The following is a 21,289-nucleotide window of genomic DNA, read 5'->3' as shown; positions in this document are numbered from 1 at the left end:
TTCAGATTTTATTGTATCAGGCGGTGGAGAGCTACTTCCCTAATCTGAGTGGAGTGACTGCTCAGGCCTGTGCTTCAGGATGACAAGGCTGGAAGTGGCTGGCGGGGAGGGCAGCAGGGAGGGGGAGTGAGCACAGACTACTGGCAGGGAAATCACTTTAGAGATGACCATAAATAGCTCTGCTATCAACACCTCCCCCACAACGCTCCCCCTTCCCATTTTCTGACTTCTAATAATGGCATCATCATTCTCCCAGTGCCAGCAATGGAAGTCTGAGTCACTGTGCCTCCGCCCGCTTCCAGCAAGCTACAGTTCCTACAGATGCCATCTCTACACCGCCTCTACCGTGTTGCTCCTTCTTGAGGGTCCCGCCTGGACCCTGTGTCAGGCCTGTCTCTGGTTCAGGAACCCTGGCCTCCCTTCCCCAGGCCTGCTCCCCTACTCTCTGACATCCCCTCACTGCTGGGCCAGATGTTCCCAGATGTTACCCCTCTGCCGACAAACAGAACATGAAAAAAACATAGGGTGAAACGAAACCCCTCAAGTGTCCACCAGCAGGAAGTGCAAGGCCCTCACTCTCCTTGTCTGCCTGGTCAGCTTCCTCCCTGTCTTTTTTTTCTTTTTAATTTATCTATTTATTTTGACTGTGATGGGTCTTTGTTGGTGCTTGGGCTTTTTCCCTAGTTGCAGAGAGCAGGGGCTGCTCTGTAACTGTAGCGCATGGGCTTCTCACTGCGGTGGCTTCTCTTGTTGTGGAGCACAGGCTTTAGGGCATGTGGATTTCAGTAGTTGCTACAGGTGGGCTCAGAAGTTTCCCTTCCCGGACTCTAGAGCACAGGCTCAGTAGTTGTGGAACAAGGGCTTAGTTGCTCTGCAACTTGTGGGATCCTCCCAGACCAGGGATAGAACTGGTGTCTCCTGCATTAGCAGGAAGGTTCTTTACTACTGAGCCACCAGAGAAGCCCCTCCCATGTCTTAAACACCTGTGAGAACACACGTGATAGGTGTTTCTGCTCTGAGCTCACCAGGGTCTCCTCCACCAGAGGTGGTTTTTCTTGTCGCCGGATGCCTGATGTGTCATCTAAACTCCTCTTGAGACACTTGTCTGTTATGTTTGGTTTGTGCTTGATTTGTGGCTTCCTAAGGGTAAAATTTGGAAAACTCAGCAGTGGCCACAGGACTGGAAAAGGTCAGTTTTCATTCCAATCCCAAAGAAAGGCAATCCCAAAGAATGCTCAAACTACCGCACAATTGCACTCATCTCACACGCTAGTAAAGTAATGCTCAAAATTCTCCAAGCCAGGCTTCAGCAATACATGACTCGAGAACTTCCAGATGTTCAAGCTGGCTTTAGAAAAGGAAGAGGAACCAGAGATCAAATTGCCAACGTTCACTGGATCATCGAAAAAGCAAGAGAGTTCCAGAAAAACATCTATTTCTGCTTTATTGACTATGCCAAAGCCTTTGACTGTGTGGATCACAATAAACTGTGGAAAATTCTGAAAGAGATGGGAATACCAGACCACCTGACCTGCCTTTTGAGAAACCTGTATGCAAGTCAGGAAGCAACAGTTAGAACTGGACATGGAACAACAGACTGGTTCCAAATAGGAAAAGGAGTACATCAAGGCTGTATATTGTCACCCTGCTTATTTAACTTATATGCAGAGTACATCATGAGAAACGCTGGGCTAGAAGAAGCACAAGCTGGAATCAAGATTGCCGGGAGAAATATCAATAACCTCAGATATGCAGATGACACTACCCTTATGGCAGAAAGCGAAGAAGAACTAAAGAGCCTCAGGATGAAAGTGAAAGAAGAGAGTGAAAAAGTTGGCTTAAAGCTCAACATTCAGAAAACTAAGATCATGGCATGGGGTCCCATCATTTCATGGCAAATAGATGGGGAAACAGTGGAAACGGTGTCAGACTTTATTTTTTTAGGCTCCCAAATCACTACAGATGGTGACTGCAGCCATGAAATTAAAAGACGTTTACTCCTTGGAAGGAAAGTTATGACCAACCTAGACAACATGTTAAAAAGCAGAGACATTACTTTGCCAACAAAGGTCCATCTAGTCAAGGTTATGGTTTTTCCAGTAGTCATGTATGGATGTGAGAGTTGGACTAAAAAGAAAGCTGAGCACTGAAGAATTGATGCTTTTAAACTGTGGTGTTGGAAAAAACTCTTGAAAGTCCCAAGGAGATCCAGTCAGTCCATCCTAAGGAGATCAGTTCTGAGTGTTCATTGGAAGGACTGATGCTGAAGCTGAAACTCCAGTACTTTGGCCACATGATGCAAAGAGGTGACTCATTTGAAATGACCCTGATGCTGGGAAAGATTGAAAGTGGGAGAAGGGGACGACAGAGGATGAGATGGTTGGATGGCATCACCGACTTGATGGACATGAGTTTGAATAAACTCTGGGAGTTGGTGATGGACAGGGAAGCCTGGAGTGCTGCAGTCCATGGGGTCGCAAAGAGTCGGATACGACTGAGTGAATGAACTGAACTAAACAGGGAATTTGCACATGACCTAGACTCAACAACTTAGTTGAAGTTTGACTAAAAATGTGCGAGGGTGGGAGTTTCCAATTTTGCTGACCCCAAACTGGAGGATCTAAGTACCTTTCCTTGAAACATCATCTTTCTCTGAGGTGGCTTCAGGGCCAGTAGTTATCACCTCCAAGACTTCCAAACAAGTGCAATAAACAGGGACTCTGGTTCCTCCTCTTTTTCCTTAAAAGAATGATGGGCTATTAGCCAGGTATATAGATATGAACTGGCTTCCCTGGTGGCTCAGACAGTAAAGAAGCTACCTGTAATGCGGCAGACCCAGGTTTGATCCCTGAGAAGGAATGGCTATTCACTCCAGTATTCTTCCCTGGAGAATCCCATGCACAGAGGAGCCTAGCAAACAAAATGCATATCACTCAGTCTTTACCCTCAGGGTCACAAAGAGTCAGACATGACTGACACTTCACTTTCATGCGTATGAACCGGAGTTCTGCTACTTCACAGCTGTGTCTTTTTGAGCAAGTGTCGTAACCTTTCTGAACCAATGTAGCTGACACCAACTGCCTCACCAAATGGATACTGGATGGACCAGGCTGCCATGGAGCTGGAGCCCTGGGAGGTGGGGCAGTGAGAGGAGTTTAATCTGAATATTTTGCCTTGACTATCCTGGGCTGCTGCTGTGCTTGCAAAGGACTCATGTATTCCCACCCTGATCCCTCTATAGGTAAGGGCCAGACTCTGGAATACGCTGAAGCTTTAGTACTGCCTCTTGCCAGGCCTCCGATACCCTGGTCCACAATATAAAGAAACAAAATGTGGAGAGCAATTTCTTTATAACCATTTCAGAAGTGGCAGTACAGGTAAGTTGTACATAACAGAAGCTGATCTTTTGGGCCAAAAGGAGGCTGGGGGGGAGGGCATTCTCCCAGTTTATAGGTATAAACAGTGAGGCCTTTGTACCTGATGCTACTAGGATGGCATGAAAGCCAAATACCAGAGGCTTCCATGGTCTCTGCTTGTGGGTTTTTTCTTTTTTCTTTTTTCTATTTGGGTTTTGAGCAAGAGAATTGGGAACAAAATGAAAGGGATGATGGGTTATTCTGGGACATGCTGGCTCAAAGTCAGGCCTCTGAATAAGGCCTTAGACTTTGGGGGGCTCCCAAACAGCCCCGCTTTGGGTCCAGCCTACTAGATCTCTGGGCCAAAGCGGTAGCTCTGCCTGGCTGAGACAGGGAGAAGGAAGCTTTGAAGTCAGTAATTCAAGGTCACTTTGCTGGCCCAGCTCCATCTGGCAATGTTGACTCTGAGGCAATGAAGGGGAGAGCTGGGAACACAGGGCAGAAAGAGATGGCTAGCACTGGAGGGAGCTGGTGTAACTGGGAAAGTGGGGGGCTGGCCTCAGATGTTTCTAAATAAAACCCAGCCCCAGCTGAGACTTTGATTGTTTATTGCCGAACCAACCAGTATTGTCTTTCCTATGAAAGCAGGCTAAAAGGCGCCTGGTAGATTATTCAGCCAGGTTACTTGAGTACTGCCTGATAAGCATCGGTGGTTGTACAGGGTGTGTCCCAAGGCTTTAACATATGTTTTTTCACCCAAGTCTTCTAGCAGCCTCCTTACTGTTATCGTTCCCCTCTCGGAAGGGAGGGTACAGACTCTGGCAACGCTGAAGGACTTCGAGGACTAGAAGCTTGAACTGCTGAAGCAGTGGGACTCCAGTTCTTGAGTCGGGTCAGTCTACCTAACGCGTAGGAGGATCTGAGAGCGAATCGGAGAAGACCGAGGTGGCCACGGTCTTAGTTCCAGAACGCGGAACCCGCACTGGTTAATGCGCCCGGAAATTTCAGCCCAGCCAATGCGAAGGATGCAGTTGTTGTTCAGATTTGCCTTTTTGGGCTTAAGCTGATGCGTCAGCAATTGACACTCTGGTTTAAATAGGGCATCCTGGAGTGAGAGTTTTTCCTCGCTAACGGCTCCCCCAATCCTCCAGCTCCCATCCCCTGCTCCCGGGTGCCAGTCGGTCTCGGCGTGTTCCAGAGTCTGGCCTTTACCCGTAGAGGGATCACGGTCTCACTCGCCTCTCGCTCCAGTGGAGCCGAGTCTCCTCCGGTGCCCAGCGAACCGCGCGCCGGGTGCGGGGGCGGAGCCTCGGCTGGTGCAGGGCCGGGGGAGGAGTCCACCGGCCTGACTCCGCCTCCTCCGGTGAGGCCCAATAGGGTGGCGGCCCCGGCAGCCCCGCCCCGGCCCTGCCCGCGCGGGCCGCGCTTCTCTGGCCTCCGCAGCCCGCCGCCAGGCAGCAGCTAGCAACAGCCGGCGCTCGAATCTCGCCTACCCCAGTTCCTTCGCTCGCTCATCCGCCAGTCCGACCGCCCACCCGCTCTGGATGGCTGGTTACCTGCGGGTCGTACGCTCGCTCTGCAGAGCCTCTGGCTCCGGGTCCGCCTGGGCGCCAGCAGCCTTGACAGCCCCCAACTTGCAAGAGCAGCCGCGGCGCCACTGTGAGTGCCACGAGGAGGGTCCGGGCGGGGTGCGCGCCCGGCACCGCGACGTGGCGGCCTTCCGGGCGGGGACCAGCGAGCGCGACCCGGGACGCCCGCGGGCGGGGACGGCGGGGTAGGGCACACAAAGAGCCGGCGGACGGGGGCTTGCTCCCCTGCCGCACTTTCCAGGCCGTGCCAGTCGCAGGGGTGGGGACTTGAAGAAAGGTGGCAGCTGGTGGCCCGGGGCGATCTCGGCCCTTGCAGCCCTGAGTCCCCAGATTTTCCCGCAGGGAGTTCTGGGGGTATCCCGGGCTCGGGGGGTATCCTGTCCGCCCTGAGCTCCTGGAGGGAGACAAAGCAACCGAGTGGGTGCCGGAGCGCCTGGCCCGCTCCCCAGCGAGAGGGAGGGTCGCGGCGCGGTCCCTGATCAGACAAAGGAGCGGAGGAAGGAGGCAGCCACTTCCCCTTCCTTCTCACCCTGGGCGCTAGGTAATCCCTGCTCGCTGTCAGGCGCTCGTCAGCTATTTTTGGAGCCTTTTAGGCTACAGCTGGAGGAACGTCCTTTTTATTTTCGCTTTGTTTGGACGCCCCCATTCTCCTTGACGACGCACTTGAAGCTCCATCCTGGGGCCTGCCCTTGGCTTGACCGGCCTCTTCTCGCCAGCCGGCTCCCGTGCCACTCCTGGGCCCTGCCTAGCTCACCCGACCAGGAGACCTGGCAACCGAGCCAAAATGTCACTTTCCCAAATCGTGCGTCATAACTTCGGTGGTACCCTTAGTCCCCTGCTTCGGAGAGACGGCAGAAGTCTTTTTGTTGTTGTTGTTCGGCCGTGCCAGGTCTTCGTTTCGGCATATGGGATCTAGTTCCCTTATCCGGGATTGAACTCGGGCCCCCTGTATTTGGAGCACGGAGTCTTAGCCACTGGACCACCAAGGAAGTCCCGAAACGACAGTAGTCTTGATAAGCAGGGCATAATAAGCAGGACGTAGCCTGAACTTCCATTACCAAGGCAGCCTTGCCCCTCTGACATTGGTCTGCCCCCTGCCTCTCCATCGCTGGCTGCAAAAGGCAGGGAACAATGTAGGTCTCTTGGCCCTGGCTACTGCCTGTTGCCATGGAAACCCCTCTCCTGACCTGGCCCGCAGCCCCTTGGAGTGAGGACAAGGGGGTGGGGCCCAGGCAACTTGGTCTTACTGCTGGAGTAGGTAATCTTTAACCTAGTGTGGAAGCAGCTGACCAGAACCTAGAAAGGCCCTGGCACCCTCCCTCTCCTTTCAAGGAGAAAGGGGCATTTCTGTTTTTGTATACTCATGGAATTTGTCTTTAAGGAGCCAGCCCTGCAACTTAAGGTTCCATGTGTCCCCAGACCCCAGACAAAGTTTCCCATATGGCACGACCTTCAGCAAAATATGGCAGGAGTTAGATACATTCTCCACTTCTCCTTTTTATTTTTTCTTCTGCACATATGGTAAAAAAATAAAAAATAAATAAATTTAAAAAACCCCACATAAACAAGAAAACAGAGCCCCTTTGGGGGCCTGAATTTTGGTAACACATAAAAAGAGCAGCCAGTGGTAGGTCCTTTCAGAAGCCCCTTAGAGGGGTTTGGTTATTAATGAGGAGAAAGCCTGGTGTTTGAGTTGGACATGCATGCGACCGTATAGTTGTGACCTCTGCTAGCTTGTTACTTGGCAACGCTGCTGGAGACAGAATACTCGGCATTCCCCTTGATGACAAGAAAAGAATATGCTTTGGCTAAAATACTCCTGTGTTTTTGCTGCCGGGTAATTCACACACGTGTCTCTTTCTAGTTTTGCAACTCACAGGCCTCCTGCGACTGCTGGTGGTGGTTCTGATAAGTTAGCCTGGGGAAGTGAGGGTGGGCTCTTCTTAACCGCTCAGTGGGATCTTTATCTGGCCTTCCTTCTCTCTGCTTCTAGCCTGGGAACTTCTTAATTTCCTCACCCCCCTGTTCCTCAACTTTTCAGATCTCCGTGACCTGCTTCAGATCTTGGTGACTTGTTTGCCCTTTTAGGTTTCAGAGGAAATTATTTAACAGTTGTTCAACATTGTGCAGACCTATCAGTAGTGTTCTTATGTGTTCTCCACTGAGCCTTGTTTCAGCTGCATCAGTTAAGACCATAGCTACCCCATCAGATGTGGCGCTAGCAGTAAAGAAACCGTCTGCCAATGCAGGAGACATAAGAGATGCAGGTTGAGGCCCTGGGTTGGGAAGATCCCCTGAGGAGGGCATGGCAACCCACCCCAGTATTCTTGCCTGGAGAATCCCATGGACAGAGGAACCTGGCATCCATGAGGTTGCTGAGAGTTGGACACACCAAAGCGACTTAGCATGCATGTACCCCATCAGGGGTGTTTTGGGTGGTCATGTTTCGGCCCTGTAGGTTTTGAAGAAAAAGTTCTGGAAGGGCCTGGGGCCTGCCCCCCAGATCCTTTATGGAAAGCTGTGGCCTCTTTTACTGATTCCAGGATGGGGTGTTGGAAATTGCTCTCTGATTACTGGAAGTCAGCCTTGTGACTTGCTCTGGAGTTTACACTTCTGTGTAAACTGAACATAGATACATTTATGTTCATGTTTATGTCCATGTTTAAAATGCCAACAGATAGCAAATATTTTTTTTTTTTTTTCAGATAGCAAATATTAACACACGATAAATAGTGAGTTACTCCAGCCCATTACCTGGCAGAGAGGCCACCCAAGTACACTTATGATGGTCTGGAGCCATTTCGTGGTGAGAACTCACTGGCCTCTGTGTGGTAGTGCATCCCGGGATGGGGGAGGAGATGGAGTAACTTTCTATCCAAAGAGTAGGTTATGACAGGGCAGCCCTGACCAGACTGGATTGACCGTAGCTTGACATTTATTCATGGACTTCAGCAAATATTGTGCTTCTACTATGTGCCAGGCACTGTGCCAGGGACACTCTGGGGACACAGCTGGGCATAAGGGACAAAGATTTCTGTCCTTATGGAGCTTAAATTCTAATGTGAGGAAGGACAGTAGACAAGGTAGAAGTTGGCTAGTGTGATGTATGGTGACAAGAGCTAAGGAGAACAAATAAGGGAGAAAGATATGGGTGAAGGTTTGGGTAGTGCTGCCAGATAAGACCCCAGTGAATGAAGGATAGCAAGGCCCCTGCATATGACCTAGTTCTGTTCGGAGAGTATGTTCCTAAGACCCATTTGTTCGTAAGTCCAACAAAGTTAGCTTAGGTACCCAGCTAACACAATGGGCTATTTAGTACTGTATTGTAATAGGTTTATAATACTTTTCACATAAATAGCCCATAAAAAAGAAAAACATTGTTAATCATACAGAACAGTGCCTTGAAAAGTACAGGAGTACAGTACAACACTGGCATACAGGTGCTGGCATCGAGTGAACAGGCAGGAAGAGTTACTGACTGGAGGCGGGAGATGGTAGAGCGGAATGGTCGTCAGCAACAGGAGACGGAGGGCAAGCTGCAGCGTCACTCACGCCTGATGCTGGTGGCATGGATTCCAGTTCCTTCTGGAACCAGATGCATGTTCGCATCTTTGAAAGTTTGCATCTTGAAGGGTTCATACGTAGGGGACTTCCTGTTCTGAGGGAATAAGGGAATGAATACAGGCCATTTAGTGTTCAGGGGAAGAGGGAATGTCGATGCCAACGCCGTGATGCAGGAGGGCACCTTTGCTTGTTGGAGAAGCAGAAAGTCAGGCTGGCTCAGAGTGCGTGATGGGAGATGAGGTCAGGCTGTGGGTGTTGGGGGTGGGGCCTGTAGGTCATTTTGGAGGATTTTGGCCTTTTCTGAGTGAAAGAGGAGGCTTTTCAGGGCTTTGAGAGGAGTGTAATTTGATTTACATTTTAACAGGAGCGTTGCTAGCATCTGGGACCTGGTAGGAGGGCGGCTTGGACCTTGGTGGCAGTTGGATTCTGGTCTTATTTTGTAGGAAGAGCCAGTAGAATGTTTGTGATGGTTTGGACTTGGATGCCAGGGAAAGGGAGACGTGAAGAATGACACCAAAGAAAATGCTGGAGCCTCTTCTGGAATTGCTGCCCTGCCTTCTTGAACCCTCAGGAATTGGGGGCTTCCCCCCACATTCTACTAGGTCTCTCTGCTGACAGGAGTGTGGGTGGGAATGTGGTGAAACCAGTTACATAGACAGAGGGCGGCGAGGGGGTGCCCGTCTTGGAAGTGCCCTTTAGCCCGGAAGCTAGATCTCTTTACTCGAGAAGCAAGAAGATCCTGAAACCAGGGCTGGGTCTTGAAATCCTTACTCCATGTTCCCCGGCTGGGGAGCTGGCCTAACGGACCTCTTGGGACTGGTGTAATTCCATCCCACACTCGGCCCAAGGGGACAATGTTTGTGCAGCAGGTCGTCAGAAGATTTCATGGTGACTGTTACTTGGATTTCAGGTCACCTGTCACCACCTGTCTCCCAGAGAGAGGCAGATGGTGGGGTTGTCTCCACCATAGTGGCTAAACAATAGGCAAGCTTTCAAACTCCGATGACTTGGGGTGCTCTGGGGGGCATGTGGCAGGGCTGGGCTGGAGGGTGAGGCTGACCTCTATCAGCCTGTCCTTCATCCTTCCTGTGGGGGAGCAGGGGCTCAGTGGGATGAAGTGACTCCTTCTTTAAGAGGGACTGGATTTTTATGTATAATCTTCTGTTGTTGTTTTTTTTTTAATTTCTTATTTTTTATGGTGGTAAAACCGCATAACAAAAACTTCCACCTTAACCATTTTTATATGTGCAGTTCAGCGGAGTAAAATACATTCACCTTGTTGTTCAGCAGTTTCCACAGCTTTTTCATCTTGCAAAACTGAAACTCGGTACCCATTAAACAACTCTGCTTCCGTTCCTCCCCTCAGCCCCTGGTAACCACCATTCTACTTTCTGTTTCTGTAATTCTGACCACTCTAGGTACCTCATATAAGTAGAATGGGACAATATTTGTGTTTTGTGTGACTGTCTTGTTTCACTTAGCAGAATTCCTCAAGTTTTTTCCATGTTTAACACATGTCAGCATTCCTTCCTTTTTAAGGCTGAATAGGCTTTCATTATCTGTATATAGCACATTTTAAAAAATATTCAGATTAAAATTTACTGTTCTTCTGAGTCAGGTATAGGAATTGTGAAAAGGTTAGGTGATATAGTTATTAAATCCTTACATACTTAATACTGTTTCTAATTTATTATGAGTTACTTCCCAAAAATGTTAGTCACAGCTGGATTGAAAAAGTATTTGAGTAATACATAAAGTTTCCATAGGAGCAGGCATTTGTCATATACTTATGGAGAATTGTTGTAGGAGTTACAGTTTATGAGGTCCCCAGTTTGACTTAATGGGTTAAATAAGTCTCTGTTACTAGCTGCATTGTAATTTCCAAAAGTAATAATGCATGTAATTAGAAATAAAATAAAAACTTTTTTTTAAACTTTTTATTTTATTTTGTATTGGGATATAGCTGATTGACAGTGTTGTTTAGATTCCACATATAAGGGATGTCATATGATGTTTTTCTTTCTCTGTCTGACTTGCTTCACTTAGTATGACACTGTCTAGGTACATCCATGTTGCTGCAAAAGGTATTCTTTCATTCTTTTTAATGGCTGAGTAATATTTCACTGTATATATGTACTACATCTTCTTTAGCCATTCCAATAGAGAAGCTTTTTAAATCAAAGATCTTGTCAAAAGCAAGTATTTGGGAAAGGTGGTGATGTTATTTATATAAGTACACACATTGTAAGTCTGATCCAAAGGGAATTTACCTTTGTGGAATTTGAAACAAAAGAACAAGTGGCAAAGCCTATTGAGGTAGGGCCAGATCCATCCCTGAAACTTGGAAGCACATCCTTTTTTAGTTTGAAAGCAAGTACATCCATGTTTAAGTGGTGTGGGGCCCAGTTTTGGAAAAAACTCAGAATCATGGACATAGTTTAACTTTTTGGTGGAATGTTTTTTCTTAAACATCCTGGATTAGTTTCCAAAAGGTTCTTTTTTCCTTTTGAATGTTCATATCACACTCTATTTCTCCATTCATCTGTTGATGGACACTTGGGTTGCTTCCACCTCTTGGCTATTGTGAATAACTCTGTTGTGAACATGGTTATACGGATAACTTTTTGAGACCTGGCTTTTAGTTATTTAAAAAATGTTTTGAGGAACTGTCATACTGTTTCCCATCGTGGCCCCACCGTTTTCCATTCTCACTAGCAATGTACACGGGTTCCAATTTCTTTATATCCTCATCAACACTTGCTACTCTGTGGCTTTTGTTTTTGTTTTGATAGTAGCTATCTTAAGGGGTGTGAGGTGGTATCTCATTGTGGTTTTGGTTTGCATTTCCCTAATGATTAGTGATGTTGAACATATTTTTATGAGCTTATTGACAGTTTTTTGAGACATAGCTATTCGAGTCCTTTGCCCCTTTATTAATCAGGTTTGTTGTTGCTGTTGAAAGGGCCTGTTTTTTAAGCCTTGGTCACCAAACAGCATTAAAAAAAAAAGAAAAAAAAAAAAAGACCCACTACAAAATGACCCACCCCACACACAAAATGAGCCTCCGCTGCTGTGGCCCACACCTCTGATCCCTGTTCCCAGCTCCTTTGGGCAGCTGCTTTGAGGAAGGCTGACACTTGACTTTGATAATAATGCCTCTTGCTCCCTGTGTTATCAATGGTGATAGTGATAGGGTTAGTCACTCAGTCGTGTCCGACTCTTTGTGACCCCATGGACTGTAGCCCACCAAGCTCCTCTGTCCATGGGATTCTCCAGGCAAAAATACTGGAGTGGGTTGCCTTTCCCTTCTCCAGGGAATCTTCCCAACCCAGGGATTGAACCCCAGTCTCCTGCATGACAGATGGATTCTTTACCATCTGAGTTGGTTTTCCTTTCCTCACTCTTTAAGGATAGGCACTGTTGTGTTGAGGTGTTTCAGGAAGGGCCATTTACCCTTGACACCTGGTTGTGAATAAGCGGGCCCTGTGGTCTCTGAGGGTTTGACATTTGCATACACAGCTGGGAGGGCTGCCTGTTGTGGTCTTGACGTTGAACTCCCCCACTGAGGTGTGGTGTCCACAGGCTGCTGTGCCTGAAGCTCAGAGCTTGAGTGGAGCCCAGGCTGAGGCTGAAACCTTTAGGATTGGCCCCAAATGGACCTCTCTTTAGGGATTCTGATTACGGTAGCTTTAGTACGTTTAAAGGTCTTCCCCTGGTAGCTCAGTGGTGAAGATTCCACCTGCCAAGAAAGAGACATGGGTTCGATCCCTGGGTCAGGAAGATCCTCTGGAGAAGGAAATGGCAACCTGCTCCAGTATTTTTGCCTGGAGAATTCCATGCATGGACAAAGGAGCCTGGCAGGCAATAGTCCACGGGGTCCCAAAGTGTTGGACACGACTGAGCGACTGAACAACAAGTACATTAAAAGAAATTGATTGGCTCTCATCACATTGACTCATAGAAGATGCATCTGAAAATTAAGCGAGCTAGCTCTACAACAGCCCAACAGGTCCAACAGGTTTCTGCAGGGCCACCCCTGCTTTAGACCAGACACGCTGAAGGTCCAAAGTCCCCACTGCACCTTGGGAGGAGCTGGAGCAGTGCCAGCCGTTCCCTGGGGGAAGAAATATTTGGAGCCTGTGTTTGCTTTCTGCTTCTCTCCATCTGGCCCACAGGGGCATCCAGAAGCTATGCTTGAGCCAAGGCCCTGGGATCTATCCTGACCCTGACACAAGCCATGCTCCCTGGGTCTCATTTTTCTTCCTTTTTAGATTAAAAAAAAAATCTGTTTGCACATCTTTGGAGAGTGAGTCATCCGGCTGCACATAATTTACGTGCTGCTTCTGCAGGAGGGGGAGTGAACGCTGGGCAGTGGGACCTGGCTGACACTCCTCCCTTCGGGGTGAAGGGTGGGTCTGGCCAGGAGAAGGGCTCTCCCGCCAACCTCTTCTCACGGCTGTGATATGCTGTGCGTGTGTCTGGTTCTAGATGCCGACAAGAGGATCAAGGTGGCGAAGCCAGTGGTGGAGATGGATGGTGATGAGATGACCCGTATTATCTGGCAGTTCATCAAGGAGAAGGTAGATCCATCCCAAAGTGGGCAGCCTTGCACGTGGCCGGCCGGGCTCAGTGATCAGTCCCAGCTCCCGTCTTCTGAGCCCTGCTTCAGGTCCCCGGGGTTCACCCATCACCCTGGTGGGCAGGAGCACCCTGTCTGTCTCCTTCTGCCCACTCTTCTGTCATGTCCAGACCACTCATGGGCCTTGTTATTTTATTTGTTTTTTAAGTATTTATTTGTTTGGCTGCATTGGGTCTTAGTTGTGGCTCTCGGGCTCAGTTCCACAGCACGTGGGATCTTATTTCCCAGACCAGACCTCTGCATTGGAAGGCAGGTTCTCAACCACTGGATCATTGGGGGAGTCTCTGCTCTTATTATTTTTTAAAATACTTATTTATTTGGCTGTATCAGGTCTTCACTGTATCAAGGGGGAATTTTTCGTTTCAGGCTATGGACTTTAGCTGTGGTGCAGGCTCAATAGTTGTGGTGTGTGGACTTAGATCAGGGACGGTACTGTCCTCAGCCATATGTGTCTTGTACCAAGGTTAAAGCATTTTAAAGAATGTGATTAAACCTAATCACATATCATGTCTTTTTTTTTTTTTTTGGCTGAATTAAGCTTTTGTTTTACTCTGCAGGTTAATTAACACATATATACAGATACAGGAAATACAAGAAACACCCTGGAGGAATTCAATCTGTGTTGCAGAGTGAATATTTATCTCCTTTCAGAGAGCTGGCACAGGTTGACTTATCCTTCAGGAGTTTCTTCTTTGTTTTTAATTTATTTTTTATTGAAGTACAGTTGAGTATGTTGTCTTGATCCCCTGCATTCCGATGCACTCCCTTGAGGAAGTGAAAGATGAACAGGGATCATGAACCTTCCCTTAGCGGTCCGGGGATGTTATCGTGAGTTGTGGCGTGGTGTCTGTTGGGAACTGTGATGTGTTTGAGCCACCACTGCAGGTGGTTCCCAGGGTGGCTGCTTGACTTCTCCAGAGTCTCAGTGGGCTGGGTCTGCCCGGGGGAACACACGGTCCATGTGAAGACCCATGTGTGTCTGTCCCCAAGAACAAGGTTGAGAATGGCCCCTTCTGAATGGGGAAGGAGAGGGAACCCACCATTGGGAGAACTCTAGATGTGTTTGGAGTGGGGTTTGGCTGAGTTGATGGGCCACCATGGGGGATCGGTGGTGTTTTATGTGGTCCACGCTGGGGAAGAGCCCTCCAAGGGGCTGCAGCCTGGTCTGCCAGCCTCTCTGCAGAGCCCCAGCCTCCTGCTGGCTTTGGCCAGCCCTCTGATATCTTTGCTCTTCCCTTCCTGGACGGGGTGTCCCCACGTGCCCCTGATTCCCGTCACTCTGGGCTGATGCCTGGCCCCGGCCGTCTGTCTCTAGCTCATCCTGCCCCACGTGGACGTCCAGCTCAAGTATTTCGACCTGGGGCTCCCGAATCGTGACCAGACCAATGATCAGGTCACCATCGACTCCGCGTTGGCCACCCAGAAATACAGTGTGGCTGTGAAGTGTGCCACCATCACCCCCGACGAGGCCCGTGTGGAAGGTGCGAGGGGGTGGGGGTGGGGCGGCTGGGACGGTGGGGGTTGGGACAAGGAATTAGAGCGTCACCGTCTTAGTAATTTAGGCTGAACCTGGCAGGTGGGGCTGGAACCACAGCGTCTGGACTGAGGCTGTGTGTTGCCAGGTCCATCAGACTTAGCTCCATCCCAGTGTGAAGTGGCAGTGATAACGGCCGACAGAGCACTTACCATGTGCCAGCCACTCTTCTGGGCACTTTACACATAACATGCATTTAAGTCTCACAACAACACATGAGGCCAGGTGTTTCATCAACAGTGCCATTTTATGGGCACTTGCTTGAGGTGGCACGGCTGGATCTTGAAGCTAAGAAATCTTATTCAGGAGTGCCCATGGCCACTCTTGACTCTGCTGCTTCCTCCGGGGTGGTTTTAGGAGCCCCCCTTCTAGCTACATTCTTGCTTAGGGTTCAGATCCTGGTCGGAAGGTGGGGGCTGCAGTGGGGCCACTTCATCTTTGTCTTCATAGAGTTCAAGCTGAAGAAGATGTGGAAGAGCCCCAATGGAACCATCCGGAACATCCTCGGGGGAACTGTCTTCCGGGAGCCCATCATCTGTAAGAACATCCCGCGTCTCGTCCCTGGCTGGACCAAGCCCATCACCATTGGCAGGCATGCCCACGGCGACCAGGTCGGCCCCAGTGGGAGTGGGGCTCCAAGGGCCTGGGACACCCCACCCCTAGCTGGAGCCCTGGGCCTGAGCCATCTTCTCGTCTCTGCAGTACAAGGCCACAGACTTTGTGGTTGACCGGGCTGGCACATTCAAGGTGGTCTTCACTCCGAAAGATGGCAGCGGCCCTAAGGAATGGGAGGTGTACAACTTTCCCGCTGGTGGCGTGGGCATGGGCATGTACAACACGGATGAGGTGAGCAGTAGCTCCTGGGCTCCCTCCCCCGCCTATGTTTCTGTCTCTAGCCACATCGGGTTGGTGGTTCTGACTCTTCCTGTGTTGTTGGCCTGAAGGTCTGAGGCCTGAGAGCAAATGCATCTTTAAGTGTGTTTAGGGGGCCCTATGGTATGCCTAGCATCCTGTGCTCATTATCGGGTGTGTCTTGGGGCATCTTAGTTGTCAGCTCTTGGTTTACAGCAAACTGGGTAAGCGCTTCTTTCCCTCCCTACCCCCATTTCTTGGCTTTCCTTTCCTCTGTGGTTGGCCTCATTCTTAGGCCGTGAAGAAATGGCTAACACTGGCTCCGGGCTTATCCCTGTCAGCCTGGCTATCCTAGCAGAAAAGAGCCTTTTTGGCTCCTGGTTCCAGCAAAAGTAGATGGCCTGGGTCACATGGCCCTCTCCCAGCCAATCATGAAGGCCCGGGACACAGAAGAGACAAGCAGGTGGGCTGAGGCCATGGCCCCACCCTAGCCATATGGTTTAAAGAAATGGGGAAGGCGGTAGCTTTCCCAAGTAAAGCTGGGTGTCTGCTTCCTCCCAGTAATTGGGAGTAGGGTGCTGGGCTAGCAGCAACAGCAGATACTCACTCCAGGAAAAGAAAAAGTGAAAGTGTTAGTCGCTCAGTCGTGTCTGACTCTCCATGTCTGTAGCCTGCCAGGCTCCTCTGTCCATGGAATCCTCACTGCAGAGGGGCTGGGTGAACCCTGACCGCCTGGGTCGAGTGCGGGGAGGGGAATGCGGTTCCCAAGGCTGGGCCTGCCCTGGGGGACCACTCCAGGGACCTCTTTCTCCCTGCAGTCCATCTCAGGTTTTGCACACAGCTGCTTCCAGTATGCCATCCAGAAGAAGTGGCCGCTCTACATGAGCACGAAGAACACCATCCTGAAAGCCTACGACGGGCGCTTCAAGGACATCTTCCAGGCCATCTTTGAGAAGTAATGGCGTCTCCCTTTACTGTTTCCCAGGGAGTCCATGACCCTCCTTCCTGGTCCCCTCAGCCCTTACCCACCCGGGGAGGCTGTCCCAGTGTGTCTGTCTTGGCCCTGAGACTCACGGAGGGATTCCCCAACCTGTCAGCCTCCTGCCCTCTTCTCACACAAGCCCCTTTGCTCCCAGGCACTATAAGACTGAGTTCGACAAACATAAGATCTGGTATGAGCACCGGCTCATTGATGACATGGTGGCTCAGGTCCTCAAGTCTTCGGGCGGCTTTGTGTGGGCCTGCAAGAACTATGACGGAGACGTGCAGTCGGACATCCTGGCCCAGGGTACGCTTCCTGCAGGGATGGAGGGTGGACTGTCGGTTTTTCCTTGCTGGAAGAGAGGGTGGGCCGGGAGGGGGGGGCGCTGGTTTGCACATCCTTTTGGGAGGAAACTGCTCTAGTGGAGCAGCAGGACTGGGGCTTGCCTGCTCATCACAGGGTCTGCTGTAGACACATGGACCAGGGGCTTTCTGGTGTCTGAGTGAGGAAGGGTCATCTGTTATGTTTGGACTGGGGTATCGCTAAGGCTGCCGTTCCAGAGGAAGTAGTACCCAGCAATTTACATCCTAAAGGCCAGGCTTGTTAGCCCTGAGGTTGTTCCCATCCATGAAAGGACCTATCCATGCAGGAGATGTTCCTGTCCATGCAGGAGACTCAAGAGACACGGGTTCAATCCCTGGGTTGGGAAGATCCCCTGGAGAAGGGCATGGCAGCCCATTCCAGTATTCTTGCTTGGAGAATCCCATGGAGAGAGGAGCCTGGTGGGCTACAGTCCATGGGGTCACAAGGAGTCAGACACGGCTGAAGTGACTTAGCACAGCACAGCACATAGAAGGGCCAGGTGACTCTGCTTGGCTCCAGATTTGGACGAGGTTTGGCTCTAGTAGGAAGACGGGAGTAAGTATTCAGTTGACCGAAAAGTTTTGTTCAGGTTTTTCTGTAACATCTTTGGCCAAGTTTTTAGCCAACCCAGTACAACCAGATGCTCTTTAAATTGCAAAGAATTTGTTTTGCACAGTAAACCTTTTGGATATCAGAGAATATTGGGGGATGATGGCAGACCCCCCAGCCCTAAAGCATTCTAAAAGACAAGGTGAGTTGCAGCAGAAAGCCTGGGTGAAGCCGTTAGGGAGGAACAGAAAGAAATAACCCAGTTGTAATGGGAACGAGGGGCTTCCCAGGTCATTCAGTGGTAAACAATCTGCCTGCCAATGCAGGAGATGAGGGTTCGATCCCTGGTCCAAGAAGATCCTCTGGAGAATGAAATGGCAACTCACTTCAGTATTCTTGCCTGAGAATCCCATGGACAGAGGAGCCTGGTGGGCTACAGTTCATGGGGTCGCAAACAGATACGACTGAGCGCGCACACATGCATTCATCTTATTGGGACTGAAAGCAAGAAAGATAGTGGGAAGAGGCAACATGTATGCACAAGGAGTGGAAGAGAAACCAGGCTCTGTGAGAGAGGAGGGCGAGGTCTGGCTCCCATGAGGAAAAAGTGAAGCCCACGTCAGGCTGCAGTGAAAAGGCAGCGGGTACCATGCTTCATAAAAACCGTTGACTTTATTTTGAAAGGTTCAGTGTGATCCTCTCACTGGAACAATTTCTATCTAGGATGGAAGGATGACAAGCCCTAGCACACAAGAGAAAGGCATGAAGTGTGTAAGAACTAGTGAGTGTGAAGGTCCCAGGTGAAAATGGAGAAGGGATCCCCCTTTCTCTGCCCCAACAGCAAAAATTCTTGGGCAAATAATTTCCCTCTAGAAGTTGCCCACTTTTTCTTTCTTGGGCATTTGCAGTTCTTATTATGGTGCTGTGGGTTGCTTTTGAAGTGCAGGAGATCTTGGCCCTAGTAAACGTTGACATCTGGATTTGAAAAAATTTGGAAGTAGATCACAAAGCTTTTTTAAAATTTTTAAATATTTATTGTTTATTTGACTGTGCCAGGTCTTTGTTGTGGCATACGGGATCTTTGATCTTTGTTGCTGCCCTTTGGGATCTTTACTTTCGTCATGTGGGATCTAGGTCTCTGACTGGGGATCGAACCTATGCCCCCTGCATTGTGAGTGATGAGTTTTATCCACTGGACCACCAGGAAAGTCCCAAATTGTAAAACTTTCAAGTGGCCTAAAAGAGCAGAGAGCTTCCTGGGTGGCTCAAACAGTAAAGAATCTCCTGCAACTTGGAAGACCTAGGTTTGATCCCTGGGTTGGCAAGATCCCCTGGAGGAGGGCATGGCAACCTATTCCAGTATTCTTGCCTGGAGAATTCCATGGACAGAGGAGCCTGGAGGGCTACAGCCTGTGGGGTTGCGAAGAGTCGGACACGACTGAGTGACTAACACCCACATACTCAAAAGAGCAGATCAAGTGATGACTGTAAAATAGCTGGCCACAGGCTTTATTCTTCCTGCTTGAATGAGCCTCTTGGTCACCTGCCAGGGTGGGTGGGTAGAACTTTGGCAGGGGGGATGGGCTTGTGCCCTGGGGGCCATAGACTGTGGGGCACCTGGAGGTAGGGGATGTGGATGTATGCCAGCAGGCAGATGAGAACCACCTCTAAGTGCCACCTGCCCTGTGCTGGGCCCTGGAGACCCAGCACAAGTGCCTGAGGAGAGGTGCTGGCACTCAGGGGGGTCTTCCTGCTCTCCAGGCTTTGGCTCCCTTGGTCTGATGACGTCTGTGCTGGTCTGCCCAGATGGGAAGACCATTGAGGCTGAGGCTGCTCATGGCACGGTCACCCGCCACTATCGGGAGCACCAGAAGGTGAGTGCCAGGGCAGTGGCTGCGTGCCCGTCCATCCCCGGAGCCCGAGCCCGCTGGCCCTGAGGGCGGGGAGCATGGGCCTGGTCCTATCAGTCTAGAGGGGAGCAGCTGTGTCCAGGGGGCCTTTTCATTGGCTGCTTGGCTCTTCATCGCCCTGCGACCTCTTCCCCCAGGGCCGGCCGACCAGCACCAACCCCATCGCCAGCATCTTTGCCTGGACGCGTGGCCTGGAACACCGGGGCAAGTTGGACGGGAACCAGGACCTCATCAGGTGAGTTGGTCCTGGGTAGGTTCTGGGCCCCGGCTCCACACAGCTGGGGTCTCACTCTGCCCTGTGCCCTGCAGGTTCGCCCAGACCCTGGAGAAGGTATGTGTCGAGACGGTGGAGAGCGGAGCCATGACCAAGGACCTGGCGGGCTGCATCCACGGCCTCAGCAAGTGAGTGGCCTGGGGTCCAGGCAGGGCTGGGCTTCCGGGGGCTCAGGGTCGGGTGGAACGTAGCCCAGAGTCCCTAGTAGAGGCTTCTTCCTAAGTCAGCTTGGCTGCCAGGGGACAGGACAGGTCCATGGCCCTGAGTGATGGCTGGGACTAGCCTCCCTACACCAGGCGCAGTGAATGGGTCCCTATCCCTAGGCCAGCTGCTCAGAACCTTCCAATCCCTTCCAATCTCTGCCGCAACCATCTCCCGGCTTCTCTCAGAAGAGCTTGTACTGAGCTGCCTGTTGTAACCCGGAAAAGCAAAGCCAGGCCTCGCTGGGTTCCTGCTGAGTTTGCCGTGGCCCCCTCCCCCCCTTTTTTTTGCCCACACCATGCTGCATGTAGGATCTTAGCTCCCCGACCAGGGGTCGAACCTGTGCCCCCTGCAGTGGAAGTGCAGATTCTTAACCATTGCACCACCAGGGAAGTCCCGTTGTGGCCTTTTGACAGAGGGCTCCAGGTAGTAGCCTCTGGCCTGTAGCCCTCCCCACAACTGCACGAGAGGCCTACTGTCTGGATGCTGCCCTGGACGGGGCGGGGTGAGGCGGGTTCTGCCAGAACCACCCTCACATGCACGTGCTCTCTCGACAGTGTGAAGCTGAACGAGCACTTCCTGAACACCTCGGACTTCCTGGACACCATCAAGAGCAACCTGGACAAAGCTCTGGGCCAGCAGTAGCGGGCCAGGGATGCTGCCAGCTGCTAAGCTGGCTGGGCCGGAGGCGAGCGGGCAGCCAGGGGTCCCCCTGCCCCCCCGACCGACACGCCCTGCGGCGGAGGGTGAGCCTCTTAGCCCCTGTTAGGAGGCCTTTCTAGGGGACTTTCTTTTTTATAAGCAAGAAGTTTTTAAAAGTATCTGTGTGTTTCCCCTCATGGTGACATGAGGCAGGAACAGTGTGTTTTACCTCAGCCAGTGGTATGTTTTGCATACTGTAATTTATATTGCCCTCGGAACACATGGTGCCATATTTAGCTACTAAAAAGTTCTTCACAAAACAGGTCTGCTGTGTTTGTCCCTGAGGGGAAGGAGGCAGCCAGGGCTTAAGAGGCAGAGGCCTTCAAAGGGCTGGTGGATTCCAGCAGGGGCGGACTGGGACGCCCAGGCTGCTGCAGGCCTCTGTTCAGTCAAGGGGCCAGGTTGGGGGGTGGGGGTGACCGGGCAGCAGGTCTTGGGGGCGGGGCGGGGGTCACTGGAATTTCCCAGCACATTCTGGTTTCTATATCCTCTTCTCCTTTTTGAGAGTAATCACTTCCCAGTTGATTCCAGTTATACTTTGTGTTTTGTTGTTGTTGTTATTGTTGGTTTCAACCAACAATATTTTGTTATTGTTGGTTTTAACCTTCTAAATGTCTCCAGACCTCTTGATCTGCCTGTTTCTCAGTCCTCACAACAGGTCCCACAGAGTAACCCCCTCAGTTCTCTTGCCCACGGCTGCTTAGAGCTTGAGCCTGGGAGTGTGCCTGGGCCCCCGTGTGGTTGGTCCAGGCCACTGAGTCCCAGGCTGGGCTC

General features: G+C 50.7%; 1 protein-coding gene across 1 annotated transcript; it reads left to right on the top strand.

The window, feature by feature from the left end:
- Positions 1 to 4,780: 4,780 nt before the first annotated feature.
- IDH2 (isocitrate dehydrogenase (NADP(+)) 2) lies at positions 4,781 to 20,775 on the top strand. Its single transcript, XM_061158712.1, has 11 exons — positions 4,781 to 5,015; positions 12,998 to 13,089; positions 14,464 to 14,629; positions 15,133 to 15,293; positions 15,385 to 15,528; positions 16,353 to 16,489; positions 16,671 to 16,822; positions 19,190 to 19,302; positions 19,476 to 19,573; positions 19,648 to 19,740; positions 20,371 to 20,775. Exons 1-11 carry the CDS (start codon positions 4,901 to 4,903, stop codon positions 20,456 to 20,458), a joined length of 1,359 nt encoding a protein of 452 aa, XP_061014695.1. The 5' UTR covers positions 4,781 to 4,900; the 3' UTR covers positions 20,459 to 20,775.
- Positions 20,776 to 21,289: the final 514 nt, after the last annotated feature.

This window comes from Dama dama, chromosome 13, assembly GCF_033118175.1.
Source record: "Dama dama isolate Ldn47 chromosome 13, ASM3311817v1, whole genome shotgun sequence".
Lineage (NCBI taxonomy): Eukaryota > Metazoa > Chordata > Mammalia > Artiodactyla > Cervidae > Dama > Dama dama.
Note: the sequence above shows the minus strand (reverse complement) of the source record. Positions and strands in the feature narration are given on the sequence as shown.

Excerpts from the sequence above, each read along its gene's own strand:
- IDH2 (XM_061158712.1), top strand. The coding sequence starts at position 4,901 with ATGGCTGGTTACCTGCGGGTCGTACGCTCGCTCTGCAGAGCCTCTGGC. Across the intron at positions 5,016-12,997 it reads AGAGCAGCCGCGGCGCCACT|ATGCCGACAAGAGGATCAAG; the intron begins GTGAGTGCCACG and ends GTCTGGTTCTAG. Across the intron at positions 16,490-16,670 it reads TTCCAGGCCATCTTTGAGAA|GCACTATAAGACTGAGTTCG; the intron begins GTAATGGCGTCT and ends CTTTGCTCCCAG.